This window comes from Varanus komodoensis, unplaced genomic scaffold, assembly GCF_004798865.1.
Source record: "Varanus komodoensis strain SLA01 unplaced genomic scaffold, ASM479886v1 scaffold50, whole genome shotgun sequence".
NCBI classification, from domain to species: Eukaryota; Metazoa; Chordata; class Lepidosauria; order Squamata; family Varanidae; genus Varanus; species Varanus komodoensis.
This window is the reverse complement of record NW_025336088.1, coordinates 941,558-961,719: the sequence shown is the minus strand read 5'-3', so window position 1 is coordinate 961,719 and position 20,162 is coordinate 941,558. Positions and strand designations below refer to the sequence as shown.

At 44.5% G+C, this 20,162-nt stretch overlaps 1 protein-coding gene across 1 annotated transcript in view; it reads right to left on the bottom strand.

Moving 5' to 3' along the window:
• ITGB3 (integrin subunit beta 3) overlaps positions 1-20,162 on the bottom strand; it is a 66,809-nt gene that overhangs the window by 15,619 nt on the left and 31,028 nt on the right. Inside the window, exons 5-12 of the mRNA XM_044446988.1 lie at positions 17,199-17,370; positions 16,742-16,903; positions 15,533-15,628; positions 14,929-15,018; positions 13,056-13,190; positions 11,681-12,110; positions 4,262-4,490; positions 1,540-1,640 (exon numbers count right to left, since the gene is read on the bottom strand). Coding sequence (XP_044302923.1) covers positions 1,540-1,640; positions 4,262-4,490; positions 11,681-12,110; positions 13,056-13,190; positions 14,929-15,018; positions 15,533-15,628; positions 16,742-16,903; positions 17,199-17,370 — 1,415 coding nt within the window. The remainder of the gene's footprint in view (positions 1-1,539; positions 1,641-4,261; positions 4,491-11,680; positions 12,111-13,055; positions 13,191-14,928; positions 15,019-15,532; positions 15,629-16,741; positions 16,904-17,198; positions 17,371-20,162) is intronic.

Sequence of the window (20,162 nt, the reverse complement as noted above, 5' to 3'; positions counted from 1 at the left end):
CCATTAAACTAGAATAGATTATCCATTTAATTCCAAATCATTACATTTGTGTTTATTTCCCTTCCATGTACCTCCCAGTCCAACATATTTGCAAATGTTCCTGTCAAGGTTTAAGTGGGGGGGGACCCTCTTAGAGGGTGATCAAACACAATGGAACAAATGGGGCGCCAGTGCCATCAGTACGTGCAGCTGGCCTCCCCATGAAGCCCCATTTACTCTATCCCAGACAGCTGCTTTCCTATATATTTTTTTTTTTTTGAGTGGAGGACACTAAGAACTGTAAATTCAATACTCAAAACCCATTGCCAAAGAAAAGCTACTGCTCCCTATTACCTTTTGGTCCTTTGGGTCCTCCCACCTCTAATTTTCTCTGCTTTTGCTTTGCATGCCTTTTCTTTAGTATAATTTCTTTCCCAGTTCTTCACAAGAATGCACAAACTAGCTGAAAGACAAGCCACACTTGTCTTTTTTCTTATATGTTGCTTATTCAACTTTAGTGTTCCCTTGAACAACTGAAATTTATTCAGAAATTGACCAGAGAAGACTACACATACCCAAAAGCCATAACAGCATGCTTACAAAAAACTAAAAAAGTAATAATAAATTACAATCCTAATTGTACATTTTGACCTAAAAAAAGGAAGGAAGGAGGGCAAGGCAAGGGAAAGCCAAGCAGGCAAATGAAAGGAGCATAGAGGGGTTAAGACAAGCAGATAAGAGGGGTTTAGCACCAAAGTCCTCCAGGACATGTGCCTGAACTCTAAGCTGGCTGGAGGACTAAAGGGAAAGCAGAGGGAGAACATCCCACTGTAAGCCCAGTCATCTGTTAGGTATACCATAAGTTGTTCAGGAAACAACGTATACTACATTGTTTGCAGGGTGGCTTAGTGTTACGTGTGAAGCTACACCTGTGGATGTGAACTAACTAGCTAATGCTTTAGCTGGCTTTTAAAACTTTTATGTACCACATTTTGCAGTAGTGAATTCAAGTAAATTACACATGGTGTCTGTCTTAAAACTATTGCCAACTGATTTCAGATGATATTTAAGTATTGGCACCTGATAATTAGTGTTGTGCTGTCTCCAAATAGAGAAGGCGGCATTAACCTATAATGGGTAATAACCACTGATAGGGCACAGCACTGAGATAGGACAGAGGCTGTTTCAGCTCCATTAGGACCCCCTTACTCAACTATCCCCAAGCAACAACCAAAGTAGTAGCTGTATGGAGGGCCCTTGCTAAGCCATTGCTACCTGTTGCAGCAATGCTACTGGCACTCTGCATGAAGATGTACTTATTTTATCATGATCCTGAACAGTCTACAAGGCAGCAGTCATGTAGCACAGGAGAGAGAAGAGGCTGGGGGAAGAAAAGAACTGGGGTGTCACTTTTTGTGGTGGCAATCTGATTTGTCACAATATAGAAAAACTTGCACCATGGAAAAGCCACACAGAAATCCTGTAAAACTCAAGAACAATAATGATGGTGATAATGAGCAACCTGCAAGGCTTGCAGTGACTTCCATATTGCTTACGCACCAAGTTCCTGCACCAGCTCAATCTCATCCCGGCAGATACGGTTGCAGGTATCTTGCTCTTTCAGGGTGCCCCTTTCAAACTTTTTACACTCAACACACTCCCTGCGTAAGAAGAAGAAATAACAATGAGAATAGGGAAGTGGTAGAGAGGCAGTGGATGTGCTCCCTGTCAGTTCTTGCAAAATCAGGAGGCTCTGTTCAGATCTCATCAGGACTTGGAATGTGCCCACACACCCAGCCAAGTGACATGTCTTTCCCACAGCACGTCCCACATTCAAGTCTGTTCATTCTTAGGGCACCAGTTGTGGAGAAAGGAGTAAGTTATCATGTCCCGCAGCAATGACCTGAACCAAGAGACACTGGCCTCCTCTTCTGCTTGATCAGATCTCTTCTCCTTGATGTATCAGCAGACATGCCAGATAATAACTCCAACTGGAAGGAGTGGGACGCCCCATCCACTCCATGATGCCAAGCTGTAGAAGTTTCCTTCTGACCTAGGTTTTGTACTGTCACTGAAGCCCAAATGTGTGAATCACAGAGACCACAGAGACATCACAGAGACCATGATGAAGAACAGTGATGCACAGGTCCTAAGGATGGTTTGTGAATTTGTGCTTCCACCTTGACTGAGTTGCTGCTTTCTTGGCAGCAGTTACTGTACTTGTAAAATGCAAGTCTACTTATGTTCTGATGGTAGTCTTGGAAGTTTACCATGAGAATGACCAGCAGAAACTCAGCAAGGCAACCTTTCCCCAACTATGGAGATGGATTAAGTGGGGAAGCTCACATACTGTGAGAGCCAGTGTGGTGTAGTGGTTAAGAGTGTGGGCCTGGGACTCAGGTGACCTGAGTTCTAGTCCCTGCTTGGCCATGGAGCCAACTTGGGTGACTTTGGGCACCCAGAGGAGGAGTACAAGGGGCAGAGGAGGGAAACAGCAATGTTGGGGTTGTCTCACAGGAAAGTTAAGAGGAGGACTATAAAAGAAGTACACAGTAAAACCTCCTTACCATAAACTAGGTTCCAAAGAGGCAAACGGAAGGGTGTGGAGAGGGGTAGTCACATACACAAACCCTAAGAAAACTCCCAAACTGGAGATTGGCTCAGTCTACCAAAGCTGTGAATTTTCTTCAGTATCTTTTGAGAATAAGTCTGTTCTGCAGTTTTTTGTTTTTTATCTGAAATGGAGTTCACATGAACCCATTGTGGCTTAGTTGGGCTGGCTAGAAGCCTAGCACAGCTTGCTTTCCTCCAAAATCTGGTGCCACCACTGCCGAGCAGCCACTGTGCGATGTGTGTGTGCGAGCTCTTCTTAGCATCCCTGAGAAGAGACCTAGCAGAGCACAGCTCACTCCAGCCACTTCTAGTGCTGGTGACACTGCTGCTGAGGGGCTACATTGCTGGGGAGGGGTGTGTGTGCAGGAGGTGTGAGGCAGGATGGTGCTGCTACTGAGCTTGGCGGACACATTAACAGCCCTCACTGCAGCTTTTAAGGTTTACTTGTGCAAAAGGGTGCAGGCTGTCAGCAATTCCTGCTCCCTTCAGTGCCCTTGCAGCATCCCCTTGGTTCACTGAGGGGGAAGAGAATGAAGAAGGCACCTCCACAGCCCTGTTGAGTTCAATTATTTGTGGGGCACATCAGGGTGCCAGGCTAAATATCCTCACAGACTGGCTTATCAGCTGTGTCATGTGAACCCACCAATTCTCCGTATTTGAGGCAGTCTCTTCCATTTCTTTGTCTCTCTTCTTTCCTATGCTAACTTGTGGACATCCCTGCACCCCATCCCTGAGAGTGAACTGTGTGTGGTGCAGAAAGGGAGGAAAGAAGGCAGCTCTGGCTGGCTGGTGTCAGCTTTCCAGGGAGCAAATGCTGATGATGAGATTGGCACTTCAGACTACAGGTGTTCTGAGCATGAAATCCTGAAATTCAAGTCGGAGCATAGAAACTAAAGATAGTTCCTGAAATTCTGGGGAGTGGAGTTTGGTAAGGTAGGAAGGGATACATGCAGGCATGGGGGCACCATTTTTCTATTTCGGACTACTTTCCTTTGGGAGTAATATGGAGTGGGGCACATGCCAGAAGTCAAAACTAGGTGGGGCCAATCATTTTCTCTCTGCTTAGCCCCTTGCAGCCTTCAGTTTGGAGGCACCCTCTGTCTCTCCCTCCCTCTCTCCCACTGCCCAGCAGGCTGCTAGGGGAGAGATTGCTCTTGCCGGAGGTCAGAACATCTCAAATGGGCCTGAAGTTTGCATGTTGCTCGGGTGTGAGCTAGTGGGAACAGAAATTAATGCAAGCTAGTAGGTATCCTGATGGCACAGATTGGGGAACCTGGTGTGGCTGGCTAGGCTTGCCTGTTTGGCTGAGGTTTGGATTTTGGCACTCAGGAAGCAGAGCCTGGGAGCTGAGGGGTAGATTTCATAGATCAGATGGCAGAGCTTGGTGCAGCCCAGTGGAAGCTGAGGGTGCCAGCTGGTGGGTAAGGGGGCTGAACTTGGCAGTGTCTGGCATCTCAGAGGTGGAATACAAGCAGTAAGCAAGTTGAACAAGAAAATAAAACAAGCAGTTCTCTTGCTTCTGGCCACTCACCCTGAAAACTCCTGCCTTCCCTTGAAGATTTTGAAAAGAAAGCTAAAACCATGGATCTTTGGGTCAAACCCTGTGAACTGGAATCCCTTCCCATACACATCAAGCCATACTTGTGGAACTGGCCCACCCTCTGCTCACTTCTTGATGGTGCAGGCATCGGGGCAAGTCGGACACTTCTCGCAGGTGTTTCCGTATGAGCCGGGCTGGGTACAGACGCATTTCCCGCAGGCACAGTACCCACGTCCTTGCCCACTGCACACCAGTCCATTGCTAGACATGCAGGTGTCAGTGCGGGTGGTGCAATTGCAGTAGGCCCCTGTCCAGTCAGGGTCACAGGCACAATCTCCACAGACACATTTCCCATGACCTGCAGAAAAAAACGTAGTATGAATATGTGACTGCGCTGGAGCCCAAACTGAGGCAGGCCTTCCTGAAATGTTCAGTTTTAGTCTTTAATGTATGAATTCCTCCCTTGTCTGTCCACCCACCCACCATATGGAATCAGAACACACAATGGGATGGGGCAAAACACGCAAGGACTAGTAGGGGGATTTCAGCAAGCCACGGTTTCTTCCAATTTTCAGACTCTCATCTGCATTACAGAAACAATAATCAGAATTGTGCATATGCAGAGATTCTCCTGGAACACCTATTAGTGCAAGAACAGGAAGACAGGCACAAATTTCAGCTGTAATGTTACAGAGGCAAAGCCCAGAGGTAAAGAAACTTGTTCATCTAAGGCAGGGGTCCTCCAACTTTTCCAACAGGGGGCCAGTTGAAAGGTGCCAGTGGTGGGCACGGGCCACCAAGGCGGTGCCGGCGGGGGGTGTAGGCTGGGGTGCACACATGCATGGGTGGCGGGGTGGGGGGGGGCACGCGGGGCGAGGCAGCTGCTTGCTCAAGCGGAGATCATTTTCTCTGAGCGAGTCCAAACGATCTCCCCCCGCCCCCGCAAGCAAGCTGCTGCCGAATGCACACATGGCAAGGCACCTGCTTGCTCGCGAGGAGATCATTTTCTCTGAACGAGTCCAAACTGATCTCCGTGTGAGCAAGCCTCGTGCGCACGCGTGCACACCTGCAAAACCTGAGGTGGCTGGTTAAATGGACACGGTGGGCCGGATCTGGCCCGCGGGCCATAGTTTGAGGACCCATGATCTAAGGAGAGGTGCAGTACCCATGTCCTGCTGGCTACATGTAGTCTTCAAAGACCTGTTATGCAGCCTCCATGAACTCACTGCTGCAACCAAATCCCCCCATTACCACTGGTCAGGAGCACTGTTTCCTTACCACTATTGTACTTCCCTCCACCTCCTCCAGTGACTCTAAAACAGCGCAGAGGGCTATGCTTCTGTGTCACAATGGGCAACATGAAAACAGTGTTCCAGATCCATCATTCCATAGTTGCCCACCCAGGTCCAGTGACCACACACAGACTTCTGGGTTGGAGAGGGTTTAAAGACTGCCTACCACCAATGATCCTAAACTTCCTGTGCTCTACCTCTCTGTGTCTATTCTGTATGTTTACAAGTCCCCTGCCAGCAGCCAGTGTATCTATAGATGTAACCAGACCCTAAGAGAACGTCGTTCAGACATCAACTGCATTACAACTGCAGAGCCAGAGCAAAATGCATGCATCTCAAGCCAATGAGCCCAGCCACATCTTCTATGTAAAGCTGCTTGTGCAGTGTTCTCTTATACAGACTGCTATTAAGGGAATAATCATTTAGAAATATTTAGGAAACAATTTATTGGTTTTACAGAGGGTAAACACTGTGGCTGAGAGTTTGAAGGAAAATCTGGGAACCAATATCCCATGTAAAACAGAACACTCATGGCAGTGAACCAACTTACCAAAACGCTATAGGTCATCCAGGTCACCACAGAGTGCATTCAATCCCCCTGCCTACCTATTCCTAATATTTTACCTCATTATTGCCAAATACCAAGGCCAGTCCTTGCATTTAATTTAATTCTCTTTCAACAAGGCACTGACCCTTCTAAACTACCTTGGTGTTGAAACATACATGCTTGCACTCAGGAAAAAGGTCAGAAACCCCATGAAAGGCTCTCATAAAAATACTTAGGATTTTTTTTTCTTTTCCTCAGAGGTCTGTTACCACCCCATCTCTTCCCACACACACATGGATGCAGGCAGCAGCCCCCTCTGCATGGAATGAATTATAATGAAGACTGGTTAATGAAAAACTTAAGTGAATCATACACAGGGAAAGAACAGCTGGCTGGAAAAAACCTCTACTGACACTGAATGTGGGGGGAATAGGCTAGAGAACAGGTCGTGGGTTTGTCATGTGCCTGAGAAATAATTACTCTGAGGAATGAGCCAAAGGACAATGTCTTAGTCAAAAGTTACTGAGGAGGAGGGATGGGGAAAGGAGGAGGACATAAATAGATGGAGGAATCAACAAAAATCTATGTGCATTTCAGATCTGCATGTTGAAACCACAACTCAGATTAGGTTTGCAATTCTTTTTACTGGCCTTGCTCCCACAGCTTAACTGAAGCTTTGACTCACAAAGAACTGTAATGTATTAGATAAAGTGTTTTCCAAACTTTATCCCCCTGCCAGGAAAATCTATGCCTGCTTAATTTAAAGGTGCAGGAGTAGGGCTACTAAAAAGGGATAGCAATCCAACTAAGAATCCATTTTATTTTTATTGTATTTATTTGCCCTATGTATATGGCTACCCATCCACATATTTAGGCTTTTCGAATGGCTTGCAGAGGTCCACTCTTGACTTGAAAATTTGTAATCTGATCCACTAGATTTGGGTGCTCAACCTGATGTAGGCTTTGTTTGCCTGTGGTGTCACATTGCTTATGTTTAGGAGGGGGTCTCTGGGAAAGTTGGGTACCTTCCCCTCCCATCCATTCACATTAGTATTTTGCAATCCAGGAATTACTCTGTACCAATGTGCTGCTGAACCAAGCCAGAAAACAACTGTGTCCTTGCCTCCCATTTCTTTCCAGACCTTCAGCCATGGAAAGGGGAACCATAGCTCCATCTTTTCCCAGTGCATTGGTGGATTTAGGGCTAAAAGGACCCTAAACCTTACTCATTCTGGCATCTTTTAAATGGTGTTAGCAGAGCAATATAAGAAATCACAATGGTTGAATTATGCAATGAAAGGCCTGCTTGTTTTGTCTGTGTTTGGTAAACACTCTGAACTGCCACATTACACAATAGTTGTTGTATATTCCAGCACATAGACACTTAAAGTACAAGGCTGATGCCCCAGCTAACAGAATTACAGCCATTGTTCCTTTTTCTTTTGTAAGTTGAGTCACTTGCCTGGCCATTTTGTATTCTGAAATTGCAGAGATAACAAGCTAAGCAGTTCTTTCCTCCTTCATGAAAGCAACCATAATCTCAGTCTGAATCACAGGCTTGGGATCTTTGTGGAACACGGATTTCTTCTCTTAAAAATTGATCATTCAGAAAGCAATTAGTATTGACCGTGTTTACTGTTTTTCCTGAAACTGGTTCATACACAGCTGAAATCAGAGTTGAAATTCCAATTTGGCCACACACCCCAAAACATGCAAGAGTCAAGGTAGCTGTGCTGTGACATCACAGTGCCTCTCTTTCTTTGAAGCCTGGTTAATGAAATTTCCTGATGACTAAGATTTTGCAAAATCCAGCTGACAGAAATGCCTTATAGTTCCATTTTGCAAGAGCAGAAACAAAAGCACACTAGATAAAATATCTGTGAGCGTTCCTACAAAAAAATCTGATGAAAAGCATGAATATATCCTGAAAAAAGTTGCTAAGTGAGAAATTAATGTTGTTTGTGTGCCTGGAACATTTCAATGTTAGTACAGTTAATATGTATAATAATATTCAAAATATTATATTCCAATATTATTGTTGTGCATAATTTCCCTCCCTCTCTTTTTTCCCAAAGAAGGAGCAACTCTTGCACAGACAAGGGGCTGTGAGAAGACAGGAGTTGGTTAGTGCCCAAGGAAGGGTTGGGCTGATGAAAGGGTCAGGGCTGATTAAAGCAATTGCAATCTGCCGCACCACCTAATTAAAGGAGAAATCTTGAAAATACAGTTTGCTTCATTTTGCTTCTTTTTGATGCAAACCTGCCATGCCTCCTTACGCTTGTTTGGCCTCTACCACTCTCCAACCTTATCCTCATAAAGTGGAAGGGCTACTGTGATCCTTTTAAGGGAAGAGGGCCAGGTCTGCATGACAGACATAAATTAAATAGCTGCAATTTCCTCTTACATGTGAGGGGGGAAGTAGCACCTGTGGAAATTCTGCCTGTATATCAGCTACAAGACAGGCAGAACCTCACTGAGTGCAGTTCCCACTTCCAAATGATGAGGCAAACTTTCTGTTTGTCACATGGCTGCTAGACACAGAGTGCCAAACATCTTGGAAAATCTAAATGGCCATTCCTAAAGCTGAACCTTATTCCCTTCCACCATGCCTGAAGCCCTGTATCAAACAGCTGAGAGACAGGCAGAAATGCACTAGGTGGAGTTTCCCTTAGCATTTGAGTTAGGAACTGAAGTTCTTGCTCTCACGTAGGCAGAATAACCACCTACCAGCAATAACCACCTACAAGGGACAAGCACTGGCTGAGTCCCTTCCTTTGGCATGCTTCCACAACTGGGCCTGGACCTCATTAGCAAAGTGGACACCCATCTGGCTAAGCTTCACGCACCCTATATCCTCACACAATGAGAAAAGACACAGGGCTGGTGAAGCTGTGCAGGCCAAAGCATTAGGTGCATGATACACAGTTCTTCAGCTAGGTATGTTCACAATCTTCTCCAGCAGAGGAAGCCTGAATGCAGCAAAACCAGGACCCAGTCCATGGTATATCAGCCACAGATCAAATGCCTTCAGGGCCATGGCCACAGCCCTCAAAATCATGTCATTTTTCTCCACAATTTTGTTCAGAGCAACTGTTCAATGCTTGGATTAAAATAAAAGCCCTGTCTCCCCACTCTCATAAGGCAAGAAATCCAAGTAAGCACAGTCTAGACTCCAACTACAATCCTGTGATCTGGGAGTCAATAAGACCCATTTATTGAACTCAAGGAGACCTACTTCTGAGTACACACTGATAATATTATGCTGTCAGTCTGTTGTAGTTAAGCCCCCTTTGGCTTTCTTTGGGGTGCTGCCCCCCCAAGCTTTCCCCACCCTACAACTTCTGCTGCACCTGCGTCAAATCATGCATGGTGTGTTCATCTCAAATTGTCCTGCTAATCAGGATCACACCAGCTCTGAGATACAACCAGCAAATATTAAGTTCTGAGCTTCCCTCTTCCTGGCAGCAACCAAGAAGTTAGGAAGGAGGCAGGGACACAGAGCACCTAACACTGTGGTGCATGTGTACATATGGGTTTGTATGTATGCTAAGGTACTAGATGGACACACACCAGAGCGCAAAGTCTCACGGCAGTCAAGCTGTCTTACAGCATCTGCTGTTGCTGCTTCACAGTTCTTAAAATCCCTTTTCTCCCTGGCTTTCCCATCTCATGAGAGGACATGGGAATCCAGATTTTGTTCTAGCTATCCAGTGCATGCCCAGAAGGTAATAGGATGAAGGAGGAAGGAGTCAGGGGACCATGTGAGTTGACAATTCTCATAAAATAAACTATCGTTTTCTAGCCTGGTGTGCAAGTAAGATCAGATGCAATATGAATATTCAAGCTAAGATAGTAGAATGCACATGTGCACATGGGATTCAGGGGCAGGTAGGAAAATTGCTAACACAATGTCACATTTAGTGAAGCCTAATTAACATGATCCTCCACATCAGCCAGTGAACGTGGGGCGGGGTGGGGAAGGAGAACTGAGCAGAGTGTTTACTGGGAGAGCAGAGGCGCAATTTGAGCAAGTCCTGGCCATCACTTGCTCAATTCTTTCTGCAACCATGTGAAAACAGCAGTAGTTGCTCCAGCAAGAAGCAACTCCTGCTCTTCAGCATCTCCTGCCTTTGAGGTGGGAAGGAACGTCTGCAAAGGAAGAAGGCAATGGCTGATTCTGCCTCCTCTCTCTTGTTTACCCTCTGGGTCTTTGCTACTGCCTTCAGAGGGCGCCTGAGCCTTGGCCAGCTCCCCTTCCACTTCTCCCTCTGGGCCAGGGGTCCTCAAACTTTTTAACCAGGGGGCCAGGTGAAAGGTGCCAGTGCTGGGCACGGGCTGGAAGGATGGTGCCAGTGGGGCACGTGGGCCGACACGGAGGTAGGGGCAGGCCGAGCATGGTGAGGGGAGGCAAGGCGGAGGAAGGTACGTGCTGCGATGCAGCAGCAGGCATGCAATGCAGTGGCTTTCTCACTTGCAGATTGTTTTCTCCTAGTGAGTCCCAAACGATTTCCTCATGAGCAAGTCACCGCTTCCCTGTGCGGGGGGGGGGGGGGGCGTGAGGCGGGCAGCTGCGGGCGCGCACATGGTGGGTGGGCGCGTGTGCAGCGCGTTGAAAACCTCTGAGGCAGGCCAGAGAAATGGCCATGGCGGACCGGATCCAGATCCCCCGGCCCGTAGTTTGAGGACCCATGCTCTGGGCACTGCAGCAGACAGGGTTGATGATGGAAGGAGCAACCACCAGGCAGACACATAGAATAACAGAGTCAGGAGGGGCCCATAAGGCCATTAGGGCCAGCCCCCTCAGTGCTCACCTGAGTTCTTCTCAGGGCAGCATGGTCCCAGAATTCTCCACACAGACCCAAATCCACCCTGCTGTGCAACCCAGAGAGAGTGAGAAAAGGCAGGTGCAGCAACAGCTGCCTGCACATGCTCCATTGCCCTTTGCTACTGCATTATGCATGTCAGCCTCTCACTGTGTGGACTGGAGGGCAGAACGAGCAAGCAAGACAGCAAACCGTGGCTGTAGTCACCACCTCTACCACTCACTCCTTGCCTCTCATAGAGTGCGGTAGTGGAGGAGGACTGGGGTACTTGGGCCCAACTGCCACTACCAAGCTTTTCAGGGGAAGACACAAGTGAGTGAGAGAGGAGAGGAAGTGGCTGTTCCTGCTATCATCAGTCCTCCATGCTGTCCTGCCCAGTGGGAGATGGCAGGCAAGTGAGCAAAGAAAGGTGTCTGCACTCACCTTCTCTTCAAGCAAAGTTGTGGGCCCAATTCTTTCTGCTATAATGCCAGGAGAAGGTGAGCAAGAAAGAGAGGTAAGTGAAGTTGCTTCCTTATCTTGCTTGCTTTACTTCCCTGCTCATACCCAGAAGTGGCAAAGCTTGGAAGAGGTGCTGGGGGAGAGAAGCAGGGCAACTCCTGCCAAAATCTAAACAGGAGATATACAAATGCTTTTAAAAGAGTTGGCAGTATTTTCATCAGTGCCCATGGGATGCAAATCTTTTTTCAGACCCAGTGTCACTTCTGTTCAAACAGTTTTTGCAGGGATTTATTCTGAACTCTATAAAAAACTGCAAGCCCTGTTTGACTGAAGGTGGAGATGGATGAATGGTATAGTCCGTGAACAGTGATTCCTCTTTCAAACTGGCTTCAATTCTTGAAAGCCTTTTCCAGCCCCCCACCTCCTCCCAGCAGATTCCACTCACCAGAGCACAGCTCTCCCTTGAAGCGGACACAGGAGAAGTCATCGCACTCACAGTACTTGCCAGAGATCTTGCCAAAGTCACTACTGTAGCAAACACACTGGCCACAGATGCATTCACCCCGCTGACTGCAAAGCGGCTGCCCATCGGGGGGGCTGCAGTTATCCTGCTGGGAGGGACCATACTCCTCCTCAGAGCACTCGCAGTGGGAGCCCAGCCGGCCAGGGTGGCAGCGGCATATGCCACATTCAAAGGTGCCATTGCCATTGTTACAATAGTTGCTGTTAGGCTCGGCATTCTGCTGGCATTTGCAGTCACAGAGAAAGTTCACGACCACTGTCAAGCTGTCCTCAAAGCCCACTGGCTTGATGGTGAAAGACTTCTGCTTTTCCTGGGGGCAACCATGGATCTTTGCTTCAATGCTGAAACTAACCTGGAAGGGCAACATAAGCAGAACTGATCATGCCCCATGTCGTAGGAACATCCAATTCAGTACTTACTATCATCCATCTCTTCCCCCGGTCATCTGCACACACACATGCACACACAGGAAAAATATTTCTGTATGAGTGGGACTAAAGGGGAGAGAAACTATGCCCCAATATCATTATTTCATTGGTACAACTATCTGTTGTAAAGTAAGGAATTCCCTATCCCACATTTACCTTGTAATACTAATCCAGGGGGGGCCATTTTAGTGAGAGAATGGGCAAGCAGAAAGAATGCTTGACTCCTTTCACCCACAGCCAAGCCATTTTTCCCCAAACTAGAGACCAAGTACTTGGATGGCTTAGCCTCTTCTAATATGCATCTCACACTGGGGGAGGAGTGTTGTTAAAATTAGATTTCAAAACACATACAGAAAATAAATTTTAAAAAATTGAAACTGTAGAAAATTTGTCTAAGTTGTAGCATGTCTATTGAGTGTTAATAATTTGCCATGTAAACAGTTTAGAGATTTTGTTATGTCAAGTGGTATACAAGTATTACAAACGAACACTTTAGGAAGGTAGACACCTTGGAAAAATGGATTTCCCTTTCAAGAAAGTGTTCATTTAAAAATGTTTTACACTCTATCAATAACTTTGTACAAATGTAATTTCTAGACCCTTTTCTGAGATTTGCTTTTAGATGAACTGGCAACCTCTGCATGCTTTTGACTAGAACTCCCATCAACTGCAGCCAGTAGCATGTCCAAAATATCTGGAGTGCACCCGCTTAGGGAAGGCTGTTCTGGACTATAGGCATGTTTGCTGCAACTCTTTTAAGACTGACGCTGAAGTTTTGCATTGTCTCTGAAGAAGAGTAGGGGAAGGGGCCATTCTATCCCAGCCCTTTACAGTTATTAATGCCCTAGAAATGCATCCCTACAACTCACCGTGTCTCCAATCTTAAGACCAACACAAGACTTAACTCCAGGAATGACTTCATTCTCCAGGCAAGTAGCATTGAATGAAAGGGACAACTCCTCTGGCAGATTGCGCACTTCCAGTTCGACCTTGGATCGGATTTTCTGAGAAAGGGTGAGACAACAAGGGAGATGTCTGGGCTTGAGCCTGAAACGTCATTGAAAACTGCAACTGAGATTTGGCAGGCCCAGACAGAGTATTTTGCAAGCTTTGGCTCCAGTGCTCTTTCTCGTTACTGTAGTCCTCCTCATCCTTAAGTCAAGCCACAATTCAGTAGACTGAATACACTTGGATCAGGGAGGTCAGGATTCAATCTACACAGAGATGAGGTTCCCTGTATGGCTTTGGACAAGCTACATTCTCTCAGATGAGTCTACCTCCCAAGCATAGCTCAGCAGAAAAGAGCACAAGTAGGAATGTCAAAGAAATCCCAAATAGAGCCAGTGTGGTGTAGTGGTTAAGAGCATGGGACTGGGACTCAGACGATCTGCATTCTAGTCCCCGCTCAATCATGGAGTCAACTGGGTGACTTTGGGCCAGTCACAGACTCTCAGCCCAACCTACTTCACAGGGTTGTTCTTGTGGGGATAAGATGGAGGAGGAGAATGATGTAAGCTGCCTTGAGCCCTTTGTAGGAAAAAGGCAGGATATAAATCAATCAATCAATAAAATAGATTCAAATGACTTTGGATTTCTATGAATTCAACCCACAGATTCTACAGAAGACTGGCAACTTGGAGTCTCATAAATTCTGCAGACTTGCAGACCATTTTTTAAAAAAAACTTTCCAGAATCACATGTAAATTTACTCATATGTTAATATGAAAATTACTGGAAAATATGCTAGTATGTAATACTCATTTTGTGTGTTTGGGTCATGAACTGTACACTGAGCTATGTAAAATATGGAAAATGTTATGTGCCAGTAGAACTTTTACACTGGAGATATTTGTGTATTATTTCCAAATGAGGGGAAAATCCAATTGTGTCCATGAAGGAACGATGGGAAAAAGAAGTCTGCCAGAATGAATTTAATGAAGCCTGTATTTCCATATGCACAAGTGGTTCCTGTAACAAAAAGTTGCTACATATCCCAATATAACTTTCTCTTCCATAATCCTGCTGCCCAACAGGAAGCAGTAAAAGGAGATGAACCAATAAGTAGAAAGCTTCTAATTAAAGGAACAAAGTTCATGAAAAGCCTTAATGAGACTTTACCTATTCATTTTGGAAAGACTGATGACATTTAAAAAAGAAAATTAAAATAAATTAAAAAAATTGTTCCAAATCAGTTGGAAAAAATTGATGGAAAAATATGAGACAACCCAGAAAAAAAGAATTGCAATGATATGCTAGCAGTGCCTGGTCTTTCCATAAAAAGCAAGTGAACAAATGATAATAAGCCAATACTAAACAAGTTGTGTTTATTTGTCGTCTGAGGTGAATTAAAATCTGCCCTTCTGAGCAGCATTTCAATATTACCAAGAGGTCATTGGGTTACTGTTTCATTTTACCCTGTCATTTCTTTGCTTCCTACATTTAACATCAGTGTCTGTGTCCTAGCAGCCAACAGAGAGGAGAAGGCTCTGAATCATGTCTCCTGGAATGAAGAGAATACAGCTCAGCAAATGAGTGGCTAAACTGAAGCCATGCACCTCATCCAAAGTTACAGGCAGAGGCTCTATTCCACAACACATTTGCTTAGCTGTGGCAAGTGATCCTGGAAATTTGGCACCCCAGGTGGTTGCCTGGAATGCCTGTATGGTCAGACCAGTCTTGCTGATGACACAATAATAGTAATAATACAGTAAAGCTTTTATACATCACTGTCCATGTACTCACCCCATAAGAATCCAAAATTAGCTGCAAAACATTGCTAGAGTCTGTTGAAAGAGTCCCTACTGTAGTGCCAGGGAGCAACTCACTGTAGTTCTGAAAAGTAAACAGTAGAATGTTCCAACAATTGGACAAGCAAAGGCTAAGAAACCTTCTTGGAGATATTGCTGTTTTCATCAATATTGGTATTTTTATCTTTGAAAAAGACTAAATATGGGGAGTCTTTGTGCCTGTGGAATCTACTTTAAAAAATTAGTTTTAGAACTACAAGTTCCGCTAATCAGAGGCTGCTGTAACGGACATACAATGAGAATTAAAATATTCTGAGCTCAGGAACTTCTGTGTACCCAAAGTGAATGAAACCTGCAGTCCATTTGAATAAAACGGGAAAATCCACCCATTTCCCCTGAACTTCCTTTATTTCAACAATGTAATGGCGGCAGTGGGTGGGGTGGGGTGCTATTTGCCAATCTACTCCACATCATCTAAAGTTTTACCAATAGATCAAGTACTACCTTTTGCTTATCCTGATTTTAACAGCCTATCTCAAGTGGCTTTTACCCATCCCACACTCCAGTAAGCTCTAACCAAACAATATGAGTCCTCTTACCCTGTAGAGACCCACAATGGTATTAGTCACAGCAAAAATCAGGTTAATGTTTTTCTGGGAGAGTTTATCTGTCAGCAGGCCAAGGGATGGGTAATCCTTGAGGGAGAGAACAAGATAGAGAAATGAAGAATGTTTCACTAGAAAAACAACAACAGGGAACTATGTGATAGTGGGGGTGGAGGAGATGGAAAGGTCTGCTTTTATTTATTTATTTAACAGTTTTTAGTGCTATCTTTCTTCAAAAGATCTCAGGTTAGCTAAGAACAGTTAATAAAAACAGTAAACTCAATTATCATCCAAAATGGTGATATCCTCACAAGCCTTGTTTCTACAAAAGCCAGACCTCAGACTTTACCCAGCACTTGCCAACATGGTGCTGCACTTCAGTATGACCAAGAAATTGAGCCCAGGATGGTGCTAAACAGATGATGGTGCAGAGTCCAATCAGTGACAAGAATCACCGGAGGCAAGAAGCAAGCTTGGACTGTATCCCAGTAGGGTCCTCTAGTGCTTCCCTTTTTTAAAGGCAAATGTTAGTCACCCCCAAGGGAAAAGGTGCTGCTCTAGATGACACTGTTGGAGTAAAGGTGACATCTGTTTTCAACTCCTCAGTAAGTGTTGGCCTCAGTGACAGGGATGCCACAGTGGGTGTGTTGTGGCTGCGTGTGCAATAGGTCCTCCAAGGTCAGATTTCCAGGGTCAGCTTTAGAAAGTGTCTGTGTTCAGAATGTGCAAGCAGCCCTGAGTTCACAAGGAGATCTGATGCCTCAACTGTGCCATTCTTCACACACTGTAGGAAGGTTAAAAGCAGAATGAGAGACTCTTGATTTCAGGTTACAAAAGTCCACTGAAGTTGCCTCTCCTGAGCCCACCCACCTTCTTGCCTTCCTATCCATCACTAAGGCCATTGACATAAATGGAAAAAAGAACTGAAAATAAGGTGAACACTGTTGTAAAGAAATAGGCACAACATTCTGTCCCTCCTGCCCACCTGTATCAAGCAAACGTGGAGTTCTGCTACTGTTCCAAGAGTATACACTTTACGAACACTCACAATGTATATCAGTTCCATCAAACTCAGATAAGGTACTGTGGTAAGCTACTGGAAAATATTTTATGATAGCTATTCAAATGTACCATCTGCTAAAGTGGAACAATCCTTGTTAGTGCTTTCATCCTGGGCCCACAGCTTCAGAGCTTTGCCCTTACCAGTGTGGTGGAAGCTTCATAGAAGTTGTTGCTATCCATATGGCATTTCCCATCATTGGGTGTCACAATCCCTGCAAGTCTCCCATCTAAAGCAATGTGTGTCTTGGCATCTGTGGTGAACACCAACAAGTGGGAGGCATCTGGCCGCCAGCCAATCTTTTCCTGTAGTAAAATAAAAATGGTAGCATAATCTCCATGAGACATGTACAAAAGCAAAGCCCAGAAAGGCACACATTCCACATCAGTCAATGCAGATTAGTCATCCTTTTAAGATTTTCTCTTCACTGTAAGAGTGGTAAAGAAGCTTAAAAGAAGGAATGGTGGGCAAAGATGTTTTGGATGCCTCTGGTGGAAAAACCAGCTGGCACTCCTGCACAGATACTAGGCACACAAATGACCAAACATTCTTCCTGGTTCTCATAACCTCATTGATTGGTGATGTGAGGAGGGTTCTTACATCACAGACAATTGCTTGGATGATGGCATCAAAACCTCCTTCAGGGGCATCACGGTTCCTTGACACACTCTGCTTCTTCACCTCCTCATTGAAGCGGTTCACCTTATCTGTTAGCGCCAGGACATGCTTATATCCAAACATGGGCAGGCAGTGGTTACCTGGTGGATCCAAACTAGAAGGCAGCAGGAAAAAAAAATCTTAGGATTGGAACAGGCCAGTGGAAGCTTGGAAACCTAACTAAAACTACCACAGCTACTGATCTCAATGATGTCTCCCTCCCCTAACATACATGTTATCACTCTCTTTCTCTTGAGCTGAGACACAAAGGGTTCCCTAACCCCACTTCCACTAGTCCATAGAGCAAAGGTGGGCAACATGTAGCCTGCAAGCTGTTTTGTGGTGCTCAAAGCTCCCCAGGCAGCAGAAAAAATTTATTTCCACTGTAAATCAAAACACCTTGTTTTAATACCAATTTACATTTCTCTGAGGGATAGTCAGATAACACTGCATGCCTTGTGGTAGTTAAGAAAGTGATGGCAATTATATGGAGCAGGGGAATGCACTCAGCACTGACTTCCAGGAGTTAGAAATTTGCCCCCATACCATCTGTAGTTGTTCACCCTGCCACAGAGTGCCGGTGAAAAACCACAAAGGCTTTGGCAATGTCTCCATTTTGTTATTTTTATGCAAGCCAAAACACAGGCAAGGTGGAAAACTTAAGTAGAGAATCCCACCAAAGCCTCTGTTGCTATTTATTCCGGTGAAAAGAAAATGAACACTGCAATCCTATCCATGTAAGAAGTAAATTCCATTATGGTCAGTGAGACTTGCTGCAATGTAAACAAAAATTTTTGGGTGGCAGACCAAGCATTTTGTCAATGTTTTTGTTTGTATAGGAACAATTCAGTTTTGGGGTAAAACACTGCTGTCCCATCAAGCCTGTATAGCCAGTGAGATAATAGGATGAATTTAAACTTTGTTTAAAGTTTCTGTTGATGGATGGTTTTGGCAAGTGCAGTCTTTTCCTTGAGTAGGCATTCCCCAAAATCCCACAATGCTCTCAAGTTGCAGGAATATCCTACAGCAACATTTCTGATTTAATTTTATCATGAAATACAGAATACAGAAGAGTGAATGTGGTGTCAAATCTAATTCCAATGTTTTACAATGTGAGAAAATTAAATGTTAATGGTATAGCAGTTAGGTTGTAAGTAATCAGCAGACTATGGGGGTCTGTAGAATGCAGCTTAAGATATATATGTATGCATGCATGTGTGTGTGTACATAGATATAACAATAACATGCCAACTACTCGACTGCAGTTGCCGTTGGCTTATTGTTACTGTTGCTGTTTTATTGGCTTTATTGTTCTATAGTTTTATCATTACATGTTGTTCTGGGGTTTTTTGTTTTGTTTTGTTTTTTGTTTATATCTCCTTTTTAACTTTATTAACAACTTAGAGAGACTTTTGGCTATTGGGAGGCATACAAATGAAACAAACTAATAAATAAATGTGCAATTTTATGAACAGCTACCCAGAAGTAAGTTACATTGACTTCAATGGCAGCAAGTATTCATGGTATTGCAGCCTAGTTACATCCATCAGTAAGAAATAGTTATTCTATGATCAAAAAGTCTGAGATTTAAGAGACTTAGAAATTCACTCATACACAAACCAGGAAGTAGGAAAGAATATTATAAACTTGGGTATCCACCTTAGTTTCTGAGCCATACAAGCAGTAACCATATCTCATTGTGCTTACTTCCAGTGTAGCCTTAATCAGCATCCTTGGACAGGTTCCTTGGTCTTTCAACATCAATCAACTTTCTCTGCAGGTTAGGGGAATCATGTGAGCAAATTCCATGATTGCAATAAATAATTGGTTTCCTTGATCTTTATAATATGGGATTTGACACCATATTCACTTTTCCATGTACTATATTTCATATGATACAGAATTTGAAATACTGCATCCTGCAATTCTATTAGACAATAAAATTTTGGTGAATTTGGGACATGTTACCTGCCAGAGATCATTCAGCACTGGGAATTTTCACAAGCATTCCTACTGTATAACTACCGAGTTCAAAGGATCATGTAGCCTTCATCAAAACTTAGCAAGCAACTAGTGACTTAGCACTTTTTCCACCTATGAGGATTATCATACATGAGACTTCTCTGTGGGTGCTTCAAGAGAAAGGGCTCCAGGGACTAGCAATCTGATCGCATTAGCTAAGGGCACAATATTATGCATATTTAGATGGGGAAAAGTCCTGCAATTCCCAGCATTCTATAGCCAGACATGCCAGCTAATTCATCTTTTCTTCCTTAACAGATGTTCCATGGTAAGAAAAAAGGCAGAGGAAGCAGTGAGAAAACACTGGAGGATAACAAATGAAGACAATAACATCTGGGCTCCCTGTAAAATTCCATGAATAAGGCAGGCAGTAGTGCCATAAAAACCCTCAGACTTCAGACATCTTTTTCACGCTCTTTTTACCATGTGTGAATGTCAAAGGAAGAGAAGAGGCAGAATAGAACTCAAACATTTAGAGACCTTAGATTTGAACTGCAGGCATATTGGGTCCTGGTTACCTGAAGGCGCGCTTATATCCATATATGCCCAGCCGCCCCCTGAGATCCGGGAGCCCTCTGTGGAAGAAGTTAGGAGGGTGGTTACTCGGAGGAGGGCTTTCTCAGCGGTGGCGCCTAAGTTATGGAATGCACTCCCCAGAGAGGTCCGCCTGGCGCCGTCGTTATTTGTTTTTCAGCGCCGGGCGAAGACCTTTTTATTTAAGCAGTATTTTAAATGTTAATATTATTGAATTTTATCTGGCCAGGGCGGCTTGTTTTATATTGTATGTTTTATATCATATATTTGTATTTTAATGTATATATTTTAAAATGTTATTTTAATTTATTGTTGTAAGCTGCCCCATTCGCCGAAGCCTCGGGGCAGCTT